The 24,172-nt window shown below is 40.8% G+C and overlaps 1 protein-coding gene across 2 annotated transcripts in view; it reads right to left on the bottom strand.

The window, feature by feature from the left end:
- adamts9 (ADAM metallopeptidase with thrombospondin type 1 motif 9) overlaps window positions 1-24,172 on the bottom strand; it is a 52,866-nt gene that overhangs the window by 2,711 nt on the left and 25,983 nt on the right. Inside the window, exons 24-37 of one of the 2 annotated variants that reach the window (XM_023353469.1) lie at window positions 24,058-24,165; window positions 23,804-23,971; window positions 21,253-21,501; window positions 19,350-19,511; window positions 19,082-19,258; window positions 12,766-12,936; window positions 9,686-9,862; window positions 5,013-5,183; window positions 4,704-4,898; window positions 2,432-2,561; window positions 1,880-1,974; window positions 1,514-1,608; window positions 1,254-1,387; window positions 567-661 (exon numbers count right to left, since the gene is read on the bottom strand). In XM_023353469.1, the coding sequence (XP_023209237.1) occupies window positions 567-661; window positions 1,254-1,387; window positions 1,514-1,608; window positions 1,880-1,974; window positions 2,432-2,561; window positions 4,704-4,898; window positions 5,013-5,183; window positions 9,686-9,862; window positions 12,766-12,936; window positions 19,082-19,258; window positions 19,350-19,511; window positions 21,253-21,501; window positions 23,804-23,971; window positions 24,058-24,165 (2,127 nt within the window). Of the gene's footprint in view, window positions 1-566; window positions 662-1,253; window positions 1,388-1,513; window positions 1,609-1,879; window positions 1,975-2,431; window positions 2,562-4,703; window positions 4,899-5,012; window positions 5,184-9,685; window positions 9,863-12,013; window positions 12,148-12,765; window positions 12,937-19,081; window positions 19,259-19,349; window positions 19,512-21,252; window positions 21,502-23,803; window positions 23,972-24,057; window positions 24,166-24,172 lie in introns of those variants that run through there. The other variant, XR_002754569.1, reaches the window with a different exon arrangement.

Below are 24,172 nucleotides of genomic sequence, written 5' to 3'. Positions count from 1 at the left end.
GCAGGCGCAGCTGAGCGAGCTTTCAACAGCCAAGGAAAAATGTCAAGAGTAACGCAACAAAGATGAATTGAAGGAGATGTTGCAGACGCAGGGCAGGAGCAATGGCGAGAAAATGCGAGAGGGCTGTCTGTTGCTTTGTGATTTGTTTGTTTTCCTGTTGAAATATTGGAGGTTTCATCTAAGCACAAACGCATCAGTCCCCTGCCTCGTCTCACAGCAGGATGAAGTCTCTTTGGTTCAGGAGGTGAGGGATAAAGTGTCCCTCGCTGTCTTTATGTTGTTTTGAATAAAAACTCCTGCTGAATGTAAAAGTCATGTCAAAAAGAAGAAGGAAGCTTAAATCCTTGGCTCCCTTGACTCCTTCGACTGAAACAGGAGCGTAGAAATAATTTACAAACTCCAGCTGCAGAAGCAGAAGCATGCAGCTTTAATACAACGGGTCCATTAAGTGCTTCCCGCTATTTTTCCTCTGTTTTGATTTGTCTTTTTTGCAGTTGAAGACATGCTCTGCATAAATACAACAAAATGCCTCGGGGTAGAGTTCAGTCTTTGCAGATGACGCTCACCTGTGGACAGTTGGCCAGACTGTAGCAGTCTCCGGCTGTGGCAAACGGGACAGGACTCTTGCCGTCACGAGTGAAAGCAAACCGCCAATCTGAAGCTAAACATCGAGTAAAAGCAGAAAATTAAACTCAATGGGATCCAAGAGCGAAACGAAACAAAAAATGTTTCTAAAGGATGCATTTCACATAGATGTGCAACCGTGAATCTATGCTAATGAATAAAGAAATATTGCGCGACATTTGGCAGTGTCTTGACAAAAGCATTCTTACTCGTCTTGTCAACGTCTATCAATGTCAATATGCTTTCTTTTATCTTTCACAAATAAAAATATGAAAACTGTGGAAGGCATTTTTTATGCAACAAATTGCCACCAACCACAATGGAATGGCTTAGATTAAGTCCAGAGCCAAATGCAATTGAGAATTTGCAACAAGTTTTGAAAATTAATGTGAAAATACAGACACAACTTGACAAAACCGGGAGAGACATACCAAAAAGAACAAATTACTTACTAAAGATGAGAACTAACTGCCACAGCAGTTTTATGTAAGCCTTGCTAATGTCTGTTGTTTAAACTGCAGACATCTTGATCCCATTAACCCTCATGAAGCTGGACATAATTAAAAGGACAGTCCTCATTTGAGTGTAACGTAGAGTAAACATTAGCTCTGGGTGCGTGGGCCACTCACTGATGACGTTCATCCGTCTCAGGTCCAGGCGCACTTTAGAGAAGGTGGTCATGCCTGCGGCGGTGTAGTCCCTTCGGCAGTCGCAGTCTTCTCTTCTGGAGCCGTTGGCAGGACACTGAGTAGGGTCGTTGAGCCTGGAGAATTACAGAGGAAAAACCTCAGCTTCGGCTGACATGTCCGTGGAATTTCCTCATTCCACGGACATGTGGATTTTTGAAATAACCCCGACGGCTCTCCTTGTTATCCTGCTGGAGGTTCACCTGAAGCCAAAGATCTCAGAAAAATTCTCCTCTTCTCCAGTTGTCAAGGTGATGTACTCCTGTGGAGTCTCCGTCTGCATTCCTGCACAATAGACCTGAGGGCAAGACAGACAGAGGAGGAGTGAGAGTTGAGATAAAGGTCATGGAAGAGAAGGTTAACAGGAAGAAAAGGGCAACGAGGTTTTAGAAGGAAAAGGAGGTGATGGAAAAGTACTATGGGCAAATTAAGGTCGACTCCAGACATACAATCGAATAGATGCCTGTCGAGCTTCACTCATTTCAAAAATATTAAGCTTCTCAATGTGTCTGGTTCACAGAAGAGAAACAACAGATTCTGTCTGTATTCAGGAGATTAAACTGTCTTACCTTGAAAGCTTTTCCTTGAACACTGAGAAAGTGTTCACTGTCTGGAATGGGGCCGCTTATGCTCTGAATGTCAAGACAGCTCAAAGGCAAATTGCCTTGGAGACAAGAGAAAGAAAGCTAAGTAAGAACTCAACCGAATGCTATTTATTCAAGAACAGACATTTTGCTAAGTCATGTCTACCAATGGACCCTATCTAACTAAGCTAAACTAAAGGTAAAGAGTCAATACACGGAACAATAAATCTTTAAAGTTTAAACTCGGATGCGGACTGCTTCCCCCAAAGTTTTCTGAAATGAATGATTCACACTGAGTTACAAACACACTGGATTTTGCAAGGGCTGGATTTGATCTGATCCTATAACAAGAGATGCACTGAGAAAACTACGTTTGACCAAAACTGGTGTTTTTTTTTTTAGCTTGATTCAGCTGTTGTCCAACTCGAAACACAGATTCCATACCGCATCATCGTTAACTCAGACACTGATTGGTGCATCTCTACCTTTTCACCTATTAGCACAGCAACAGCATTCAGGTCACTTAGCAACACTCACAGCTTGGATTACTGCAGACTTTTCTGCTGTCAGGCTCTTCGCTTGGAGAACACCTGTTGCTTTCTCGTCCGTCTGCCGACACACACTGCACTGTCCTCTCTGCCACACCGTCCCCACAGCTTACCGAGCACTGAATAAGAGTGAAGACAACCACAACAATGTAAAAGTCATGTTAATTTGGCGTAATTTATTCTGTTCAGCGTTTGGTTTTCAAGCTAGCAGTGTAGCTTCTACAACAGTGTGTTGGAAACTTGAACATTCAATTTTAGGCCTTTTTATGAAAAGAAACCCTTCAGATATTAAGTGTAAGTACACCGTCTTCCAAATTATTATGCAAGTGATATTTTCTCAGATTTTCTTAAATGCAAATGATGATCAGTATAATTTTCAAGTCATGAACAATTACAGTATAAATAAAATTTTACTGAACAAAGCTCCCCATGAGAACAGTATTTTTTTTTCAAAAATAAAAAACTCAAAATGCACTGTTCCAAATTATTATGCACAGCAGATTTTCTAAACATTTTATGGATTATAAAGAACTGCAAACGGTCATTCTTTGAATCTGCAGCATTAAGTGGTCACATGTACTAAAATCAAAGCTATTGCAATCAAAAACATCTTAACAGACAGAGTTACATGTTAACATAGAACCTTCTTTGATATCACAGCACAATTCTTGCATCCATTGAACTTGTGAGTTTGTGGATATTTTCTGCTTGAATTTCTTTGCAGGATGTCAGAAAACCTTCCCAGAGCTGCTGGTTTGATATGAACTGCATTCCACCCTCAGATCTTCTGCTTGAGGAAACTCCAAAGGTTCTCAATAGGTCAGAGGTCAGAGGAGGATGGTGACCACACCGTGAGTTTCTCCCCTTTCATGCCCATAGCAGCCAATGACACAGTGGTATTCCTTGCAGCATTCATTGTCATGCATGAAGATGATTTTACTACTGAAGGTCTGGCTCTTCTTTTTGAACCATAAAATAATGTGATCAGTCAGAAAGTCCATATACTTTGCTGAGGTCATTTTCACACCTTCAGGGACTCTGAAGGGGCCGAACAATGATTCTCTCCCCATGATTTCAGCCCACAGCATGACTCCACCACCTCCTTGCTGATGTCACAGCCGTGTTGGGACGTGGTAACCGTCCACCACCAATCCACTACTGCGTCCATCTGGACCATCCAGGGTTGCACAGCAATCATCAGTGAACAATTAATCTTCATGTACGGCTGGGCCCACTGCCACCGTTTCTGCTTGTGAGCTCTGGTTAGGGGCCCAATAGTAGCTTCATGCACCTCAGGCCTCTGGAGAATCCTCCACCTTGAGGTTCCAGAGGCTCCAGCAGCTTCAAATAACTGTTTGCTGCTTTGTAAGGGCATTTTAACAGCTGCTCTCTTAATCCGATGAATTTGTCTAACAGAAACCTTCCTCATTCTGCCTTTATCTGTACAAACCATCTTTGTTCTGAATCAGCCACAAATCTCTTCACAGTACGATGATAACGCTTCAGTTTTCGTTAAATATCTAATGTTTTCATACCTTGTCAGACGGCTCTACACTATCTGATTATTTTCTTCAGCAGAGATCCTTTCTCTTTCCCATATTGCTTGAAACCTGTGGTCTGCTTAATAATGTGGAACATCCTTCTTCAGTAGATTTCCTTTAATTGAGCTCACCAGACAAACTAATCAACCAGCTCTCTGAAATTAATTATAGTGATTCAAAGAGCCCTGACACACAAAACCATCTAGAAATTTAATAGCACAGCAAAAAATGTAATCTTTATGACACTTAAATCCAATTTGCATAATAATTTGGAACCTATATTCACATAAGCTCTATAGGTTATTTATTATCTGTTAAAAATGTAATAATCTTCAGATCGCTTTAGGATAATGATAATTATAGCTCAGACAGACTCAAACAGGATTATTTCTGTTTGTTTATTAGATTCTGGGGAAATTTCCAACATTGTATAAGTATTTTTTTTTAATCCTTTTTAATTTTACTACAAATTATTCACTCATATCAAATTATTTCATCATAATAGTTTTTGTGTAGACTGTGAATGTGTCACTCCTGTCTTGAGAATTAATAGTGGCCTTTTGTCGTATTACGTTGTAAAGCTTCAAGTGATCCCAGGTTGGTATTGACACATTTTTTAAAAGCAGACTTTCAATGAGGCCCAGGGCTTGCGTAAATGACATTAATCTCACTCGTTCTTTTTAATGACGACACAATATTTGGCTGGACAGTCTAGCTCACCGGTCCCCAGACTCCAGCCCTCCACTCCTGTGGAGGTGGACATGTGCCTAGATTACAGGGCATGTAGCCCTCTGGGGGGGTTCCAGGGCAATTGGACAAAGACTGATGGCCGTACTCGTAGTTGTCGTTTTCCACGTGCACCTCACTGCAGGAGACAAGACGCTGTCGGTAGCCCTGACCACAGCTCACCGAGCACTGGAGGAGAGAGAAAACCACTGGCATGAAGGAAGGGCAGCATTTCTCAACTAACTTAAAAGTCGGAGTTGAACAACGAGAGCGAAATAGGACAGAGACGCAACATCGGCTCACCTCCGTCCACTCCCCAGTGATCCAGATTAGCTCACAAGCCTGTGTGTTGCAGCTCTCTATGTCCGGCGGTCTGATCTGGTTCACGCAGTACATTTCATGGACCTCGTGATGGTTGTAATCAATGCACTGCAATGCTCTCCTTCGATGGCCCGATCCGCAGGACTTACTGCACTGTTGAGGAAACGGGACGGAAAAGATACGGCGTAACATCGGGATTGTGCCACTATTGGTGGGACAAGGGAAAGTATAGTGGCGGTTAAGAAGAAAGGAGCAAGATGAATTAAGTTTGTGTTTTTATCACACAGAACAAATAGAGGAAAATGTCAAAGCAAACTATCAGAAGAGGGAAAAACAATGTGCGAACAATAAAAATATTACTAAAGTATATGTACCAGAAATAAGACGGTCACCAGTATTAAAGCATACAAATGATTTAAGAAAGTTACACTTCCAAATCAGCTTAAAGGTTCCCTTATACTGGGGCGTTCCCTTATACTGGGGCGTGCTGTGGTGGCGCAGGGGGTTAGCACGCCCCACGTTTGGAGGCTCTAGTCCTCGACGCGGACGTCGCGGGTTCGACTCCCGGTCCCGACGACCTTTGCTGCATGTCTTCTCCCCTCTCTTCACCCTCCTTCCTGTCTGCCTACTGTCAAAAAAAAAATACGAGCCACTAGTGCCGCAAAAACTCTTTGGAGAAAAAAAAAAGGTTCCCTTATACTTGCTAGTGTGCTTTAACGTCCTTTTTCAAGAGACCAAAGAGGAAGTGCCCATTAAGAATAATTTTTAATGGCATGGTACATAGAACACCACTGCGACTCCCCCACTTGTTGTTGCACACTTCCAGGCAACTGGCCAAAAGAAAAATCCTACCCCCTGCCCCCGCATTTACAACCAACACAAGTCGGGACTGATTGGAAATAGCCCAGGGGGTGAAAAAAAAAAACATCACAGAAACTAGAGGAATGCCACCCATGACTATCATTAAAGGTACGCAGCTTTAAAACTACAGTTGGCAAGCATCGATACTTATTATTTACTATATTCAAACTTGTGTCTCAATTGCCGAAGCACAAAAAGCTGGAGGAACAACTGTACATTGTTTCAAGGAAGGCAGGATAAAAACACATAACCATCAAAACACAAAAATATGACGATTTATCAAAATATGGAAGCTGGTTGAAAGCCTGGAGTAAAAATGTATCTAGACTGAAGAGAAACATCAAACCTTGTGACATTTCAGTCTATTACAGCCGTCTACTTGAAACATTCCAGCTGCGTCAGAATCAGAAGTGTTGCCCTGGCTACATCCTGCTGCAGCCGCTCCTCGTCACTCCTGTAATGTTGAACCCTGACAACTGGAAGAGCTGTGTTTAGTTGTGTTGACAGGCGTATCAGAGCGTCTAAGTACAACTATCACTAAGATATGCACACATTACGATAATTTGTCACAGAGCTTCCGCCTACGGGGACAAAATCTGATTTAAAGAGGAAGGAATAACACTTATACTGGTCCTTGAAGGTTCGGCTCCCAAATTTCAGGAATTCGGGAATTAATTCGGACCATAAAGACTGGGACTTGCACACTCCTCTCATTGCTAATTAAGCTCTGTTTTTAGAAACGCAGTTCATGCTGCTTCGTGATCCAAATCTGACATCAAGTGAACTTGATGAAGAAAAAACTCCGTCTGAACTTTCCTTTAGAAGCGACCAAAGCCTTCAGCGTACAGAAAGTGAGTTTAGCAGAGAAAAAAAAAGTGTTCTTCAACTCTTCAAACTAATTGCACTTTTAATATCAGACGTTTTAAAGGGAACAACTTGCATGAAAGTACTGAAGAGGAAGAGCTGTGGGAAAACTGAAGCAGTCTGAGGCATAACCAAAACAAGGCTCTGCTTGGAGACCCAAACCCAGCAGGGGTCCCCCAAGAACTTTTGAATTCTCACAGTTTTATAAATTTATTTTGCATATCAAGAGCCTGCTTTTTAAGTAAATTCAGTGGGCTGAAAATAGCAGAATTCAAATGGCTTTACATTATTACAAATATAAAACTGATATTTCTTTCTGCAGATTTCCTTCAACCAGTCGACTGGCAATGTGCAGCAACATGTGGGGGAGGGCCAGTCCTGTCCTAACTTATGCTTCAAATAGTTAGAGAAAACTCTGGTCTTTTTACTTTTGTGTTGTACTTTAATTTTGGTTCCAGTTCACATGTGTTATCTATGTCAGCAGTCATGACTGATTGCTATGTGTTTTACTCATTTCTGCTTTTTGTGTTTGTTCTGGCATTTTGCATATTGTAATAGTTATCAAATCAATTTTAACCATTAATTGCCAATTGACCTCAGTCACTTTTAAGCACAATCATACAAAGTTGGCCCAGTGTTGTAGTACTCGAGACCGGTCTTGGTCTCGGTCGCTGAGGACTCGGGATTTTATTTCAAGACCAGTGAAGACCGCAACTGTGGAAATATCACTAAACTTACAGCATACTGTCCAGTTCATTTGTTAACATGTTCGTTTTCACTCGATGCCAAACGCACCGATTAAAATTCAAGTAATAACGTGACGTACCAATTACGTGTTTCTGTTACTCCCCCCACCCTCTCCCCACCTTTCACTCGCACGCGGCGCTCCGAGACAGACATGCGCAGTGGTTTCCTTTGAGCGGAAGAAGATGGCTGTCTACTCGTCAGTAATAGAAATGCGCCGCATAAATCATAAGAAATCCAATGGCGACAGCTAATTCAGCAGCGCTTCGCTTTCACACACGGTGGGGACCACGTCTAACTTTTACCGTCACTTAGAAAAGAAGCTCAAAGAAAGGTAAGCTCCGTTGACGTGATGTTAGCAAAGCTAGCTGTACAGAGACACATAAACATTTGTGATGAAAAAAACAAAAGTCACTCACTGCACTGAATTATTGTGCGGAGGTGTTAACTAACGTGTCGCACATATGGGACAATAATGTGTCCAAAAGTCTGCAATTTAGTGATGAGACATTCACGAACCATCCGAGTCTCCTGAACTTCTCTTTACTAAGAAGAAAGGACTGGAGCCTGACTGGGAGCCATTCTTTGTTCTTGTAATGCTCTGCGTACACTGCAGTAGCTATCATTATTTTTATTTAATTATATACATTGATATTTATTTAATTAGCAAATAAAACACAAGAACGAAAGAACACGCAGAGCATGCGCATTGATCTTTGATTGTTTTCGTTCAAAGTGGCAGCTGTAATGTCTGCCATGATGACATGATGACAGATATTACAGCATTTAGTGCTGCCTGGCTTCATGCAGTGGGAGAGAGGGTGAGAGCAGTCATGGTGAGCGCCTTGTGCTTGGTTACTTCTTGCCTGTTGCTCTTTGGTCAGCGCTGTTTAGTGTCAGGGTATTGCCTCGATTGCTATGTTTAATGGTGCAGACAGTGGTGATTTCTGACATGGGCAAATGCCCAGGGCGTTATCTTTTTAGATAAGCAGAACAAAGAGTTTGTTAATATTGGTTACATTTATTTCAGCTCTAAGTATTTAATATCTAGGTGTTTTTATGGGAATGGGAATCTTTCAGATCAATTTGATTAGCAATTTTGATCATATTTCACATTTTACCGTGTCATGTAGCGCAGGGCGCTGGTCTTGGTCTCGACTCGGTCTCGACTTCCCTCGGTCTTGGTCTCAGGTTAGGTGGTCTTGACTACAACACTGAGTTGGCCCCACCTTCCTGATCCTACCTAAAGCAAGAAGTCTATAAAAAAATAACCCAATTTTCTCCATTTATACCCTGACTTTTACCCAACACCCACTGGAAATAGGTGCGAAGGAAGGAAGGAAGGAAAGTAGGAAGGATGGACAGATGGTTGGATGAGCCAACTGTGCCATTTTAAGTAAATATAAAGTACAGAGTATGTCTTGAGAATGGAAGTAGTTTGCATTGTTGAACTTTAAGTTGCCTAATGCAAGTATTTATTTCAAAAGTTAAATGTTGTAAAAAAAGAAAGTGAGGTTTGGAAATGTATGTTTCCCGAACCCAAATGTCAGTTATTCAAAATTATGTAATTTATGTCATTTATAAGTAAGCAAATTTATAAATTTTTGTCTGATTATGTCCTTAGTAAAATAAATCAGCTCTAATAATCAAACAATTGATTTAATCAAATACTGTTTCATTTGTACAGAAGTGATTTTTAAAGTGGGTACTTTTTGCTTCAACTTGAATAATGCTATTTTGAAGCAATGCCACCATTCATTCACCTGGGTTTCAGTAAAAATAATTGTTTTAATAATGACCCCACTCGCAGCCCGTATCACTCCAACTTCCAACCTCTTCCAGCTAGCTTTGTAGCTCTGTGACGTATTTCTAAACTTGGGAAAGATTAAATGTTTTCCCTCAATGTATTTTGGGACTCGGTGTTCCGTCTCTTTTCTTTTTTTTTTTTTTTTTTTTGAGAGGTAGAAGAAAAAAAAACAAAACCCACTGGGGGCTTCGGTGCCTCTACCCTCCCCTTTTGTCTTTCTCTCTCTGGCCTTCTGACAACACAGTGGGAGCCTCCGACGGGAGCAGCGACTCAACTTCAGTACATTCATCCAGCGCCAGGTAAGGCAGCGCGGCCACGCTGCATGTTTCGACTTACAGACTGGATTGTTTAAAACCTGCAGGCATTCGCTCCGACTTACCGCCTGCCAGTCCCCTTCTCTCCAGCGGTAGCGAGAGGGACAGTCTGCGACACGGCAGCTCTGGCTGGACGGCGGACGAGAGCGCTGGGCACAGCCGGTCTCCGCGGGGCTACGCCGGTCTCCAACCTGACAGAAAACCTCCCTCCGCTGAACTCCGTCACCGCATGAGGCTGAACACTGAAAGCAGGAGAGGTAAAAACCTAAGCCACTAGAAGTATTTCATTAACTGTAGGAACAATGGGGTTCAATTTCACTCGGTATCTATGGCGACAAACAAAACCTCTTGAGTTTTTCTTTTAAGCTAATTAGGGTTAGCTCTGGTTTATTTTAAATATTAACGTTGAATGCGTAACTCTTTTCCAAATATATTTGTTTTTACATTTTGAAAAAGAAAATGGTAATCTATAAGATGAACCCTCTACATCAGCATTTAAATGCAACTTTATTACACTTTTGATAGGTTTTGCTTTTTAACCATAGAATTGTGTATCTTGTAATTCAGTGTTGTATGGGTTCTTTGAATTTTTTTGCTATTCATTAACTTATTCATATTGTGCCATTTCTATGAAAAGACAGCATTTTTACTCTGTGTAGTTTTGCGAGCTTATAATAGATATAATTTATATAAATTCTAACAGAGATAAATAATGGTGTCATCTGTATTTAAACATGTCCTTTTTTCCAGCTATAAAGCTTGTTTTTGGAGCGCAATACACATTTTGCTTTCCACATATATTAATACTAAACGGAGTGAATTTATATAGCACCTGTCTTGTCATACTGACCAGACTTAAGCACTGACCACTTAAAGCACTTTACACTAGAGCCCCGGTCGCATTCATGTGTACGCCTTCATACACCAACATGCAGATGTTGGGCAACAATCATTACAGAAATAAAAGGTGAAAGCCTTATCACTGCATGGGTCAACACAGTGCATGTAGTGTCTCACAAGTCATATTAAAGGGGTGGTGTTGGGTATTTTCCAGGCGCATAATGCCATTCTATAGCAAAATAAGGTAACTATGTAGCCTTCAGTTGTTATAAAAATGCTGTATATATATATCAAACAAAACTTAAAGGAAATTTGACTAGGCCTTGAAATTTGCCTCTTGCCCTAAGAAGCTCCTGCTCTTTCCAACACTCCGCCTTTAGGCCGTCACAACAACGCTCCTTCGTTATGCCATTTACAATCATTGGACTGAGAAGTGGTTAGTATGACGCAGTTCCATAAGGTGTTTGCTTATTGCTGCTGCTGAGTGAGAGAGGCCTGGGAGAGGAGTGGTACTCTATGAGGCGAAAGCTCGGCTAGAGACTGCAGCGCCTAGGAGGAGCTTGTGGAAATAGGCGGGGATTGGTGAGAGCAAGCGTTTAGGCACCCCTGAATGGCTGCCATAAGATATTCAAGGTTTTCTAAAACATGTATGAAAGAATCAAAAGCAGCACTCCTGTATAGCATGATGTAAAGCACAAAAAGTCAATTTTACATAATACCCCACTATAAAATTTCAAACATCAGTTTATTTTATTTCAATTTTATATGTTTTTTTCTTTTCTTTTTACAAAATACCTGAAAGGTTTGATGTGCCTTTGTTTTCACTCCCCCTTGTTCAGTGTGTAGAACCAGTTTTTGCTGGAATTAGCTGTGTCTCTAAACATCAATATTCAGGTATTTCCACAGATTCTTAGTTGGGATTCTGGTACTGGAAAATGCTTTGAACTAAACTATTCCATTGTAGTTCTGGTTGTGTGTTCAGGGTTGTCGCTCTACTGGGGGACAAACCTTTACACTAGCTACTTTAAAGTCTTTTGAAGCTTCCAACAGGTTTTCACTCAATATTTTAATGTACGTAGCTCCATCTATCTTCACATCAATTCTAACTAGTTTAACAAATTCCTACTGATTCTAGACGAAGCTCTGTGAAATGTTCAAAACTTGTTTTGTAAGCTTGAATTGCTTAAAACCTCCTTACAACTCCCCAACTCCCTCCCCTGACCTGCATGCTATGCTCCCCCAGTCTCCATGATGCTCTTCTCTAATCTCCCCTTGTCTCACAGATTTGGATTAAATTACACACAGATGGGCAAAATTTCAACATAAGTTGGAACGGTTCACTTGTTACAATGTTTTACTTTATTTTAAATTTAGGGTTAAACAGCGAGGGGGTTGAATGTTTTGCAAAAAAAATAAAAAAAGTAGTACAATTTTCCTTCCTTTTCAAAATTACATGCTATACTTTGTGTTGGTCTGTCACATGCAATCCCAATGAAATCTCTTGAACTTTGTGTTTATGACATGTCAAAAGATGAAAAGGTTAGCACAAATACTTTTTGCAAGACACCGCATTCGCCTTCCAGCGCTTTGATTGCTCCCATTTACTCCGGGCATGCGTGCTGCTCCACAGCTGTTTTGAGGAGAAGCACATCCTCTCTTGACGTGTGCACAGCACTTGTGTCACCGCCTTGAGCGATGGAGTGAATTCAGAGGGAGAGGGGGGAAGGAGGAAAATGGGCGGGAAAAAAAGAAGAAAAAAAAGAGAGAGATGGAACAAGCACAATGCAGACACCCATGTGCAATCTGTTAGTTTGTCTGGGAATGTCATGTGAGAGAATGGCCTCTTGTAGAAACGCTGAAGTAAAAACACAACATGTGGTTTCCATTGCAGAGGCACAGGCTACAGTGAGGCAGAGGATAAAAGGGACAGAGAGGAAAGGAAGGTGAGGGGCAGAGGAAGAGAAAATACAGAGAAGGGTAGATTTACTTTGGCTGGACTTGAGATCAAAGAGCCTGCACTTCCCTCCAGCTGTTCAACTATCTGCGCTAAAGTGTCACAGCCTTGGTCTTCAACCCCTCCGTTTGCCTCTGCCCTCGGCCCACCACGCTGTGATCTGCGAAGGCACCCTGTCCTAGTTAGTGGTTGTGTTTAAACGCTGTCAGGTTCCGCCGCACATGTTTCACACACTCGCAGACGGAGTTGCAAAGAGGCTGGTAGGCATTAAAAGTGTAAAAGAGCAAAGGGGAACGAGGAGGGGCTGACATGTCTGGCAGCGTGAGAACCAAAGAGAGTCGGGCTTCGTACCTCTCCCCAGCCGCCAGTCTTCCACTTGGGGCACCTTCCGCCTCGGCATCGCCTCTGCTTGCTGGGTTTGGGGGACGAGTGACGGCAGTTTTCATCCTGGATGGAGCGGCCGGACCCGGTCACGCAGCTCACCTTGCGGGATTTCACACCTCTTCCACAGGAGGCCGAGCACTGCAACAGGTGGAGGAGGAGAGCAATGGAAATCAGAAGTTATTCTTTGTGTTTAACCCAATAATAAACACAAAACTAATGGAGATCTCAGGATCAACAGAATAAATAGGTTACACTTTTTTTATTGATTAAGGTGAAAAAACAAGTAAAAAGGAAAGTCCAGTGCCGACACGTGCCCGGTTCACCCGGTAGCAGTTTTTTCACGTCCAGGTTCACCGAGTTATCGAAGGTCTAACTCGGTGTGACAGGCAGAGGCACACACACACACACACACACACACACAGTAGGGTTACAGGAGGGATTGGAGCTGGGATCGACTGTGCTCGGAAAACCTGAAAGGGGGCGTTTCACATCGCGGATGGATAAAAAGCGACAGGCTCAGGGTTGAACGGGTGCACAGCTCAGAGTGCAGCTCTGTCCAGACTGGACCGTACTGGACGGGGAACTCACCACAACCTCTCACCTCGTTCAAGAAGGAGGAGGAAAGGTAGGACAATTTTGAGGGGTAAAATAAAAATTAAAAAAAACATTGAAACTTTTTTGTTGTCTGAAGATAAAAAAAATAATTGTATTGTGCTATGTTTGTTCAAATTTAGTGCAACTTTATCGGTAGACTTGAATCATTCGACTGATGAAATGATCAGTTGTTTTTTCATTGAATAAAGACATACAACATGTGCAACAAGTAGATTGTTTTAAAGGTGCACTTCAACTTTAATAAAAATGTTTTTGACTGTGTGGCTTACGTCTTTTTGTGTGTGTGTGTGTGTGTGCGACAACTTTTAGTAAATGGCAGTGCAGAGTAAAAGGAGGACTGTTTTGTTTTTGCTGTCTTCTAAAGTTAAAATATGAAATGGTCCACATTAATAAAACCCAGAGGTTCCAGTTTTAGACTTAGCAGCACATTTCTTTGCAATCAATGTCAAGGCGTGAAATTTATCCTTTTTGTCAGAATTTAACAGAAAAAATAGGGAATAGGGTTTTAGAGAGGATTTAGCTCATCAAGTTATTCACAGCCCACTTCATGCCACCGAGGTTGGGACTCTGTTCAGACGTGACGTCACGCCTTTCACTTTTCCTTTTTTGCAATTGTGCAAACGGAACCGGTTCATTAGGCTTCTGTTCTAATGAACCGGGTAACAACCTGCTACATTTCTTGTCTTTCATATTTCTATTCAGAAAACTTGATCAAATATGATCCGGTAACAATAATTCTACATTTCTTGTTAAATTAGCAGACTTCTGCATATGATGAAAGAACAATGATCTAAGAAGGGGACCGAAGTCAGTTAACGGTGACCTTTGACACTGCCCTTATTCCAGTCACTTTCACAGGCTCACACTGAGGTCCGAGTCACCAGTACACAGCAGACCAGAATAATGAGGCCTAGGGAGTTCAAAGCCACGCTTGCGCCACAATGCATCATAGAAAAAGCGTCGGTGCGGCCCTTTGAGTGACTGAGCGCAGTAAATGAGTTATGAAGTGTGACGAAGCAGGACAGAGATTCATCTGGATGGAAGTGGTTTTCAACACCTGATGTAGATGTAAATGTGAAGAAGAAAAATGAAAGAAATGAGAGCGTCAAGTTGAGTTCAGCCATGTGTGAATTTTCATTTTCAGTGCTTTGCAGAATTTTGGCTTCTCCTATTTTTTAGTCTAGTTTTGATATGGGGAAGTTTTGTTTCATGGCAACAGGAACGAACGTCTGAGGTACGTCAACAATTTAATTCTAGACTTGTAGCTTACAAGAAATAATTCAGGACTTTTGAGGTGAGGTTCTGTTAAAAAGTTGTAGGCAGTTAAATTATTCGCTCTAGTCAACTGAGCAGTATAAATCCAGATTAACTAAACCTGGAGGGTGAAGCAATCCAAGAGGGGTCTAAGAGAACTTTAAACATAAAAATGGTTTATTTAAATACTATTTGACTCTTAAGCCATCAAAACGTTTGCATTGGGCACTTTAGTTACACAGTAGTCAGTTATTTTTACAGGAAAAGTAGATGAAAGCAGGATGATTTTCTGGAGTGAGACATACTGAGAATTGTTCATTTATAGTTTTTACAGGTGCTAAATGAAAAAGCACCATAGCAGTTTAAATTAATGTTGGTTTGTTGATTTCAACACTACCAGTTTTCTGTTGAATTACCGTGACTGGTAACTCTGTGTTGCTTCACACAGGAAGACCATTGGTGATGGGCTGTTTAATAATAATTTGTTTTTGTGTAATTATTTGCCAAATGCAAACGTGACAACAGGTTAAATATCGTCAAACTGTTATGGCATAAACTGTGGACACTTTGGAGATTGGATTTACTTTGTTCTCGGCTCCTCTCAGATTATCCACTAGCTACAGCTTTCTGGACCATCTAATCTGGATTTACACTACATGGCGACGCCAAGAATGTTATTTACCACAGGTTTTAACTGCTTATTACCTTTAACCAAAACCTCACTAATGATCCCGTATCATCCTTTTAGTCCACGTTTCCAATTCAATTGTCTTTCAGTTACCGTTGCTCACTGTACATGATAAGAGATTTATTGTTTATTCAAATAAGAATGAAATAAAACGCCTTGAATAGTAGTACCTCTACTTCACTTTAATCATGACCTTTTCTGGAAATGCACAGAAATCCAACAAAAACCATAAAAAATTAAATACTGACAGCATGATAATAAAGGAACAATAAATACAAGTAATTACATAAATATACAGAAAATAAATTTGCAACAGACTAATACTGCCATTTGCGAATAAGAGACATTAAAGAAACTTATTTTAAGAGCCTGTTAATTTTGGGTTTTAGTAGTGCTATTTGCACCAAGTGCCGGACTACAAACCAAACTGCACAGATGGAAAAATTTAATGGGGAACATTAAAAATCCACTGCGATTTGTTAGTAATTCTGCCTAGATGTTGACTTTTTGCCTCTTAGCAATCGCACATGGGAGTCATTGAAACAAATAGTTCTCATTAGCAAATGATTGTAAAAAAAAAACTACTCACAGCTGTGTTAACAGGCCCTTAAAATAAAGTGGGATGTCAGTACAGACATTTATGGCCAGGAGTCAACCAGGTGAGCTGTAAGCAAAGTTTGTCCCTAACCACAAATTCTGGACAGTTACCATTCCCCTCCAAAACAGAAAGTTAGCAAAATCAAAGTGAAATACGAAGAAAACCTTTTAGATCTGTGTGTAGGGCCATCACATGCATTGGATAGCCCCAACAATGAATCCTTAATCTTAGCGAGCCATGTTCGCTCCGGTGCGAGGGATGACAAAGATGGTGCACAGAAAGCATTCTCTGTCTACCTCAAGACTGAGGTAGACACATTAGATCGGCTCACAGTAGGAGCTCTGGATACAAAACACCAATAGCCACCCCTGTGGTCACAGGAATCACATGTTTTGAAGCACAACATTTAGCAATCCGTTCCAAATGGTTTAGCCACATACCGTGTTTGACTGACAATTAATGGCAACATGGCAATGTTCAATCGAAACTGTGAAACAATTCAAACTGACTACTCTTTGCATTTAGCTGTCAGTGCATAGACTGCACCTGGAAAGAAACAAAAATACAGAACAGGCAGCATCAAACATCATTGCACCACAAGAAGAACCAAACAAAGAAAAAAAGTGATGGTTTCCATAACTTATCCCTTATTTGGCAAAAAGCACCAAGGAAGAATACTCTATCATTGTCTGATGGCTAGTTGAGTCGTGTCGCGTTTTAAGTGAGGTATTATGAGGTGTAACACAGGATAATACATTTGAATTTCCTGGTACTTACTGTACAACGCAAACATCAACTAAAATATATAAAACACTTGCATTAGGCAAGGGGAAATATCTTTCAAAAAGTAAAAAAATTGGCCACACTAAGAAAGCCTGGAATACAAAGGTTCTAATAATTTCCAGAAACTCAGTGAGACACATTATTTTACAGTCCTTGCACAGCAGTTGTTGTTTGTTGTAAAGCACTGATACGGAATATTTTAGGCACTTCAGAGTTGACGAGAACTTAAAGGGACATATTTCTTCAAGTTTAGTTGTGTGAAGCAGTTATGAACAGTCAGTGTGTTACTGAAGTAGACAGTAGTCTCAAGAATCCCAGTATAGAGGATGAAAGTGAAATTCTCATGGGAGAATCAAGCTAAGCCACACCCAGTTTTGAAAACACACCAGTAGCGTCAGTGTGTTGTTTCCATCAAACAACCCACATTAGCTAAAACTAGCTAGCAGTGGGTGCTTCAAGGCGTGGAACCCACTAGTTCTTTTCTAACCCATCCTATTCAGGCGTATCGACGATACAAAAAAAAATGACAGCTGTAGTCTAGTCATCTGTTCAGTCTCGGCATACGTCAACACGGCGGATCTAAGGCTTATTAAAGGTGAACGTTAACGCACGTTCAATTGTTAGCTGTGGCGCTCTCGATGAGCATTTCCCTTAAATTACTGAAGGCTTTACTCGTACTTAAAATAAACACTAGATTACCTGTATTTACACTTAGTCTTCCAACAAAATTCAGTGTACGTTGTGGCTTTTTTTCCCAAACTTAACAACCGTAATGTTATTCTGCTAACTGCATGTTGAAATGGGACAATATATAGTTACAAATCTTTTGTGGGAAGCAGCTTCATGTACCTAATCCAAAGATTACAATGCACACAGTATAAATTAGAGATTACAAAAAGTAAAGCGGTCTTTCTGCAGAGCTGAAGGTATGTGTAGCCCATCTCTCAGATTTTAAGGAATTCAAATTAAACTAGCTGCTAGGTTTAGGGGGGGCATTCCATTGCTATACGGCCAACATGTAAATGAGCTACTGCTAAAAACGTCATCTGCAGAAATAGCAAATACTAAATTAGATGTTTTTATACTTTATTATTTTTGCTGAAAAAAAACCTAGTATTTTTTAAATTTTTTATAAGCCATCAATCACTTGTTTATATTAATGGCTAGCCAACAAAAACAACAGTTAAGAAAACAGTGCCAATGGGACTGATCTGATCTAAAATATCAAATCAACGTCCAGATCAAGTCGTTTTGAATGATGTGTATTAAAGAATCAAACTAGATTCAGTTTTCTCTTTGTTATTGGCCGACGAATAGAAAATAAGAGCACTTTGTGTTTAACTTGCCTTATATGATGAAATTTTGCTCTTGAATGTTTGGGTTTCTTGAGTATTTAAGCATATTGTCCCATGAGAACTTCTCCACGTTCCTCTAAACTATGTTGGCTCTGACTGTCCTCTGCTGCAGATGCAGGTGTTGAGAATCATTACATACAGATCCATTTATAATAACCAACTCAGCAGAAGATACGGACATAAACTGTAAAATAAAGTGCCTTGTTATGATTAGTAACTTTGCTATAAACCCTCATGTGCCTTAAGACAAACTGATTTTTTAAAAACAACAGCCATTTAAAAAAAAAGGTTTATAAAACAAATAGTACACAAAGAGTTTAACCCACTTGATATCCTATGTTTGGTTCTGCGGATAACACTCACTAAATAACTCTTACAGCTGTGCATTGTAACGCCCCATGCTGGAGGATTATGAACCATTCTTTGGATAATAAAGAATAGGCATCTATGGTGTTTTCCTGATATACAAAATTGGTCATCAGTATTTGCATATGAACAGTGATTGGCTGAATATATGTATACAAAGAGTCCTTCAATTATTGAAGTTAATAGTATTTCCATAAGTTAAAAAGAAACAAAAATAAATTATCTTTAAACCAATATTTTACCCCACCATCTCTGTGAAACAAATTGATCCTGATGTTTTAAACTAAAAGCTCAGAGATTTTAGTAATGTAGGAAATGCTTTCTTGTTCGTACGGTCGCAGCTGTCTCCGAAGTGTGTCGTTTCAGGTTTTTTTTGGCACGTTGCTTGTGAGGATGTCTCGTCGTCTAAGTGCCTTAGAAGTAACGTTCTAAATGTTTTTGAAGAAATGCCAAGCAATCAACAGAGAGGAATCCAGAAATGGACTCATAAAAAAAAAAATAAAAACCTAATATCTCTGTGCAGCAGCACCACAGTCATTCTGCCTCTTTAGGATTATTGTTTGAGGAAAAAAAAAATTTATATTTTAAAAGATGTGAGTATTTTTTTTTTTTTTATGAGCGTACCGAGCTCCATGGGTCTGTGCTCCAGTGAGGACTAGAAGGACACGGCTGAGTATTGCACTGCTCCCGATCTGGTGGCTTGTCGTGGATCTCACAGCTTAGATCGTTGAAGCGTTCTCCGTTGGGACGCTGGCACACCACCAGCCTCGTTTTTATCCCACCGCCACAAGGTTTAGTGCACTGAAGACAACACAAACGGGAGGTTTTATAATCCAAGGACGACAATGTTTCTAGTTTATCTAAGCTTTAGTAATATGAAGCGTCGCCTCACCTCGCCCCAGTTGCCGTAGACCCATTGGGGACACGGGCCTGACTCACAGGATCGTTGCTCAGTGGGTCGGTTGCGGTCCTCGCAGCTGTTGGCAGGGTAACCGTTCTCATCCTGGCACACAACGACTCGGCGTTGGAAACCTCCAGCACATGTGCTAGAGCACTGTGGTCAACAGAGAAAAGGTACCGTACTCAGTCAAAGGTATTCCCAGGAATAATGTTCAATGAAATGACTTACATCATCCGCTTTACTGGATGTTTTGCTACTTATTCAGTAAATATGAGTAAGTTGGATCTTTACACAGTGTTTCATTTAGCTCTGAAGTCAAAACTTGGATATGGAATAACATCAAATGCAAATTAAGCATGCTGCTGGTCCCAAATTCGACAACAGATAGAATTTGGCTAATTACTAGTAGCGATAAAAGTTATAGTGGTGTTTTGTACTGTAAAACACAGCAACATGTTGCCTACGGGTCACTAATAATTGGCCGGTGGAAACTTTTATGAGCTACAAAAATAGCAAATTAACTGTTTTTCTATTTCAACTACAGTTAAGTTTTATACAAAAGGCAGAGAAACTGTGGGAAATAAAGATTAAAACTAAACGTAACCATTTTCCAGTTCCAATAAGGAAAACGTTTGGAATTTGGTGATTATTTTGCCGATAGATCAGGCTAACCGCTAGCAAGCTGAAAACGGTGCACTTCTTTGAATTGTAAACATTCAGAAACTGTAGCAACACCTTCACTCAGAAGGATTGTGTAGTACTGTGTGCATTTAGTCCTTTTTAGTTTTGATTACAAATAGGGCTCATTATGCTAGGTGGCCATATTGGAATTTGAGTTCAGGAGAACCTCTCAGCCTCAAATCCAGAGTTTCAACTTCTTGGAGCTTCTATAATGAGTCTCACTGCTTCAGAGTTTGAAAAGTAAAGTTTGAAGTTTAAACAGAAATGATATCATTTTCTTTTTTTCCAATGATACTTTTCATTTAACGCTAATAAAGGCAATTGTGCAATATAGTCGGATACCCATCATTATATACATGGAAATCACAAGAATCAGAGTAAAAACCAACTCAGGTCTGCTGTCACAGCATTTCTGGAGCTACGTCGAAATTATTTTTCGACAAAACAGAGGAAGGAACACTCACCCAAAATAGCTTCACTTCCCCCAATTATTTCTCTTAAAAACGTTACATAAAGGCAGGAGATCTGCAAACTTTCAGAACTGGAAACGTTTCCTGAATGTTGATTGTTTCTTAGTGGCCATTTAGATTTTATAGTAAGTATTTATATCCTGTATATATCCCCAGGAAAAAGATACATGAAAAATACTGCAATAAATGCATCTATACAAAATAATATGCAAAATGGGATAAAAATCCCACTTTAATCATTAATTATTTAAAATATTCTGGTGCCACACATGTTGGTAGCCATGCTGCCAGGAGTTTGTATGATCCACTTTGGCCAGGAAGACAGCACTGTCTATTAATAGCATTTAAAAATTGTAAATAAAAAAAATGGATGTATGGGACTTTCTTGGTCGCCAGAGTTTTTATACAGAGATAAGGTTTTGGGAATCAGAAGGGCATAGAAATGATTTCATGTGAAGAATAATTTCCGTTGAAAGTCTTTGATTACCTTTAAAATAGTTTTCATTTAAAGGATATGAAATTTTAAACACAAACATTACAAATTTGACACCGTTGGTGTAATAAAAAAAAGCTATTCAGTCACAATGGCACTATGGTAAAGATGAGATTTTTCTTACATTTTTGGAAGAATGAAAGAATTCCACATTTTTAAGCATTTTCACGTCTTAAAACAAATATTGTTAATGGCGCTACATTTGCAGTGTCACTTAGTAATTTTTAAATCAGTATGTAAAATGCCTCACCGCTCCCCACGGTCCAGTCCGCCACTGGTGGGAGTGGCCGCGGGCCACGTTGCTCCTGGTAATGGTGTTCGGTGAGGACGGCAAAGGCAGGGACTCGCTGGGACGGGACGGGCACTGAGACAAGGCGCAGTCCTGCTCTGTGGCTGGACGATCGTCTGGATCGCACTCGTTCGCATTCACCTCTTGGTCGCTGAAGCTGACGCACACCACCTCTCTTGTCGTCTTCCCTTGGCCGCACGTCACAGAGCACTGAGTGAACCACAAACGTGCGGTGTTAGTCGACGTATGTTAGATCAAACGTCGTTTACTCATGGTTTGAGTTCAAAGATCTGGAGGACATGAAAGACCTCGCCCCTGGTTTGAACTCTGTTTGTCTCACAATGATTGGGAGGGAAAAAAAAATCCAAATGGCTGCAGCTCCTTCTTACAACCATTTCTAAATCTCAGGATCTTGAGGCACAGTTTATTTCTTCCTGTGTTGCTTGCAAACAGTATGGCTTTCCTGTCATCATTTAATGTAGAGCACAAAACCACATCTGATGCAGTTCACTAATACTTTATGTATCCCAAAAGGAAAGTAAATGCTGACATAACTCATATATCATCCACGTATCTTCAAAGAGTCACTGTGGGAAGGAAGGAGTTCCAGTAGTGGGCAGTCCTGCAACGTGTCCTGACTGAAGACACAGTCGCTGTATGGCGTAACGTGCTAAGCTCAAAATTTAGGCAGCAGAGACAATATTTTATAGAAACATGTCCTAGATGGCACAATCATCGGTTGGAAGCTACTGCTAACCTCATTTGCTTCTGTCTGACCGTATGGTTAGGGAGAAACGTGTGAATTGGAGATATCATCCCATCATGACTAATGGAAGCGATGGTTTTTAAAGTCTCTCCTTCTTCTGCTCTGAATCCAGGAGGCCTCCGTTTCAACTCATAGTTCAGGGATTAGTTTGGCTTGGGAATGCTAATCAGCTGCTCCCAGGAGACGCATCGTAAAAACTGTCCAAAATAAATAAATAATAATCATTTTTAAAAAGTAGAACAAAAAACAATGCCTCAACCAAAATAATTATGAACAAAAGACTCCAATGTGCTGCCATTATGAGCAGTGCAATTCTGCAATATATATATATATATATATATATATATATATATATATATATATATATATATACATATATATACGCCTTTGACCCTGGATGTGAATGGAACATCTGAATTCAATTATTTGGAATTTATAGTTGAATAGAGTGAATTCTTTACCCAGCTTGTAAAATGAAAAAGCCAAACCATTTGCATAAAAACTCGATTAGTGTCTGTTTTTGAAAGAAAAACCTGAAGAACGTGTGTTTCAGGTTAAACAAAAATGACAGGTCCGATCTTTCACCAGGAATACTGCTTCTCTCTAAGATAGTCCAGTTTTCCCCCCAGTGTATTTTAAGCCTGGCAGACCACCAGGCTTTTCTTATGACCCCACCAGGCTAAGCATAGCTTATTTTTAAAATGTTTGCATTTTTATGACTTTATGTTCAGGTATTAATCTTCCAATCTCTTAATAACATAATTATCAAGCAATATTTCAAAATTTTCTGTCAACTTTTAACATTTTTTTTAAACTCCAAAACACGACGGACCACTGGATGATTAACTGCCCTGGCGCCCAACCACCGGGCAAGTTTTCTGGGGGAAACCTTGTAGTCCTTACATAAAGCCATCTGCTAAAGTTTATACATTCATGTCACAATATTTCTCCTGACATAGCATACTGTAGGATAGCTTTCCTTGAATGCACCTGGTGTTTGTCGCATATCAACTATTGCAGAATATAGTGCGAAGTACTCTGGCGCGACGAAAGGAGCTTTTTACAGGGTTATGTGCCTCTGTGCACAATGTGTGTGTATGTGAGCGCGTGACTATCTATAGAACAGCAGATCTGCTTTGGCCTCAAGATGAACTGTTTCCTTTCAGATGGCCACTGGGTATTTTTGGCTCGGTGATATGAGTGGGTGGACGTGGGGGTGCATTTGTGTGCGCGGTGCACAGTGACCGGACTGGGAGTCTGACTGTACGGTACCGCCACGCCTCTGATGAGAAACATCTGTAAGCAAGAACGTAAGCCCCCTCGCTGCAGCCTCTCGCAGCAGCTCCAGAAATTTGCGTCTCACTCCTTCGGCCTCCTACTTAAACGCACACTCACACCTTCTCTGTCCCTGCTTGCACCTCTTCTCCAGTCCACGTCGCACACTCGTTGTGCTGCATATGCAGTGGTTTATTGAAGTAATGTTGACAAAAAGTACTAGTTCGACTGGCAGATTTTTTCACTCACAGCAAGACATTTTTTCTATGCTATGAGTGAAGAAAACTGCCAGTGGTACTAGTACTTTTTTATATCAACATTCAAGCATTATAGACTTAAAACAAGGTTGTATATCTTGCTGAAAAGTTAGTTTCGTCTCAATTTTATGAGTAATGACATATTTGCACTTGAAGTCAGACAAAAATCCTTGGTAAGACTTTGTGTTTTTGCAGATAATGGCGGCTTCCTCACCGCTGTCCATTCCAGCACTTTCCACTGTCCACAGGCTACAACCGAGCACACTTCCCGGGCAGGCGGTTTTGTCAGGTGCGCGCACGCCGACTCTTCTGCCACGCCGCCCTGGTTGTCGCGGCAACTCACATAGCGCATCCGCGTGCCTTTGCCGCAGCTGGCGCTACACTGTCAAGAAGAGGAGGAGGAATGTCAAGACGACGTAAAAACGTCGAACCGACTGACGCGATGGGAAGTTCGAGAAGGGAACCAACCTGAGTCCAGGAACCAAACCTCCACTGGGTCCTGTGGCCTTGGTGAGACGGGACTTTGGTTACCGGGGGGACAGGGTGGCTGCCGGAACACTGGGCCACTTCACAGTCCTGCGAA

The sequence above is a fragment of the Xiphophorus maculatus genome, chromosome 20 (assembly GCF_002775205.1).
Source record: "Xiphophorus maculatus strain JP 163 A chromosome 20, X_maculatus-5.0-male, whole genome shotgun sequence".
In the NCBI taxonomy this organism is placed as follows: Eukaryota; Metazoa; Chordata; class Actinopteri; order Cyprinodontiformes; family Poeciliidae; genus Xiphophorus; species Xiphophorus maculatus.
This window is presented reverse-complemented; position numbering and strand designations above follow the sequence as displayed.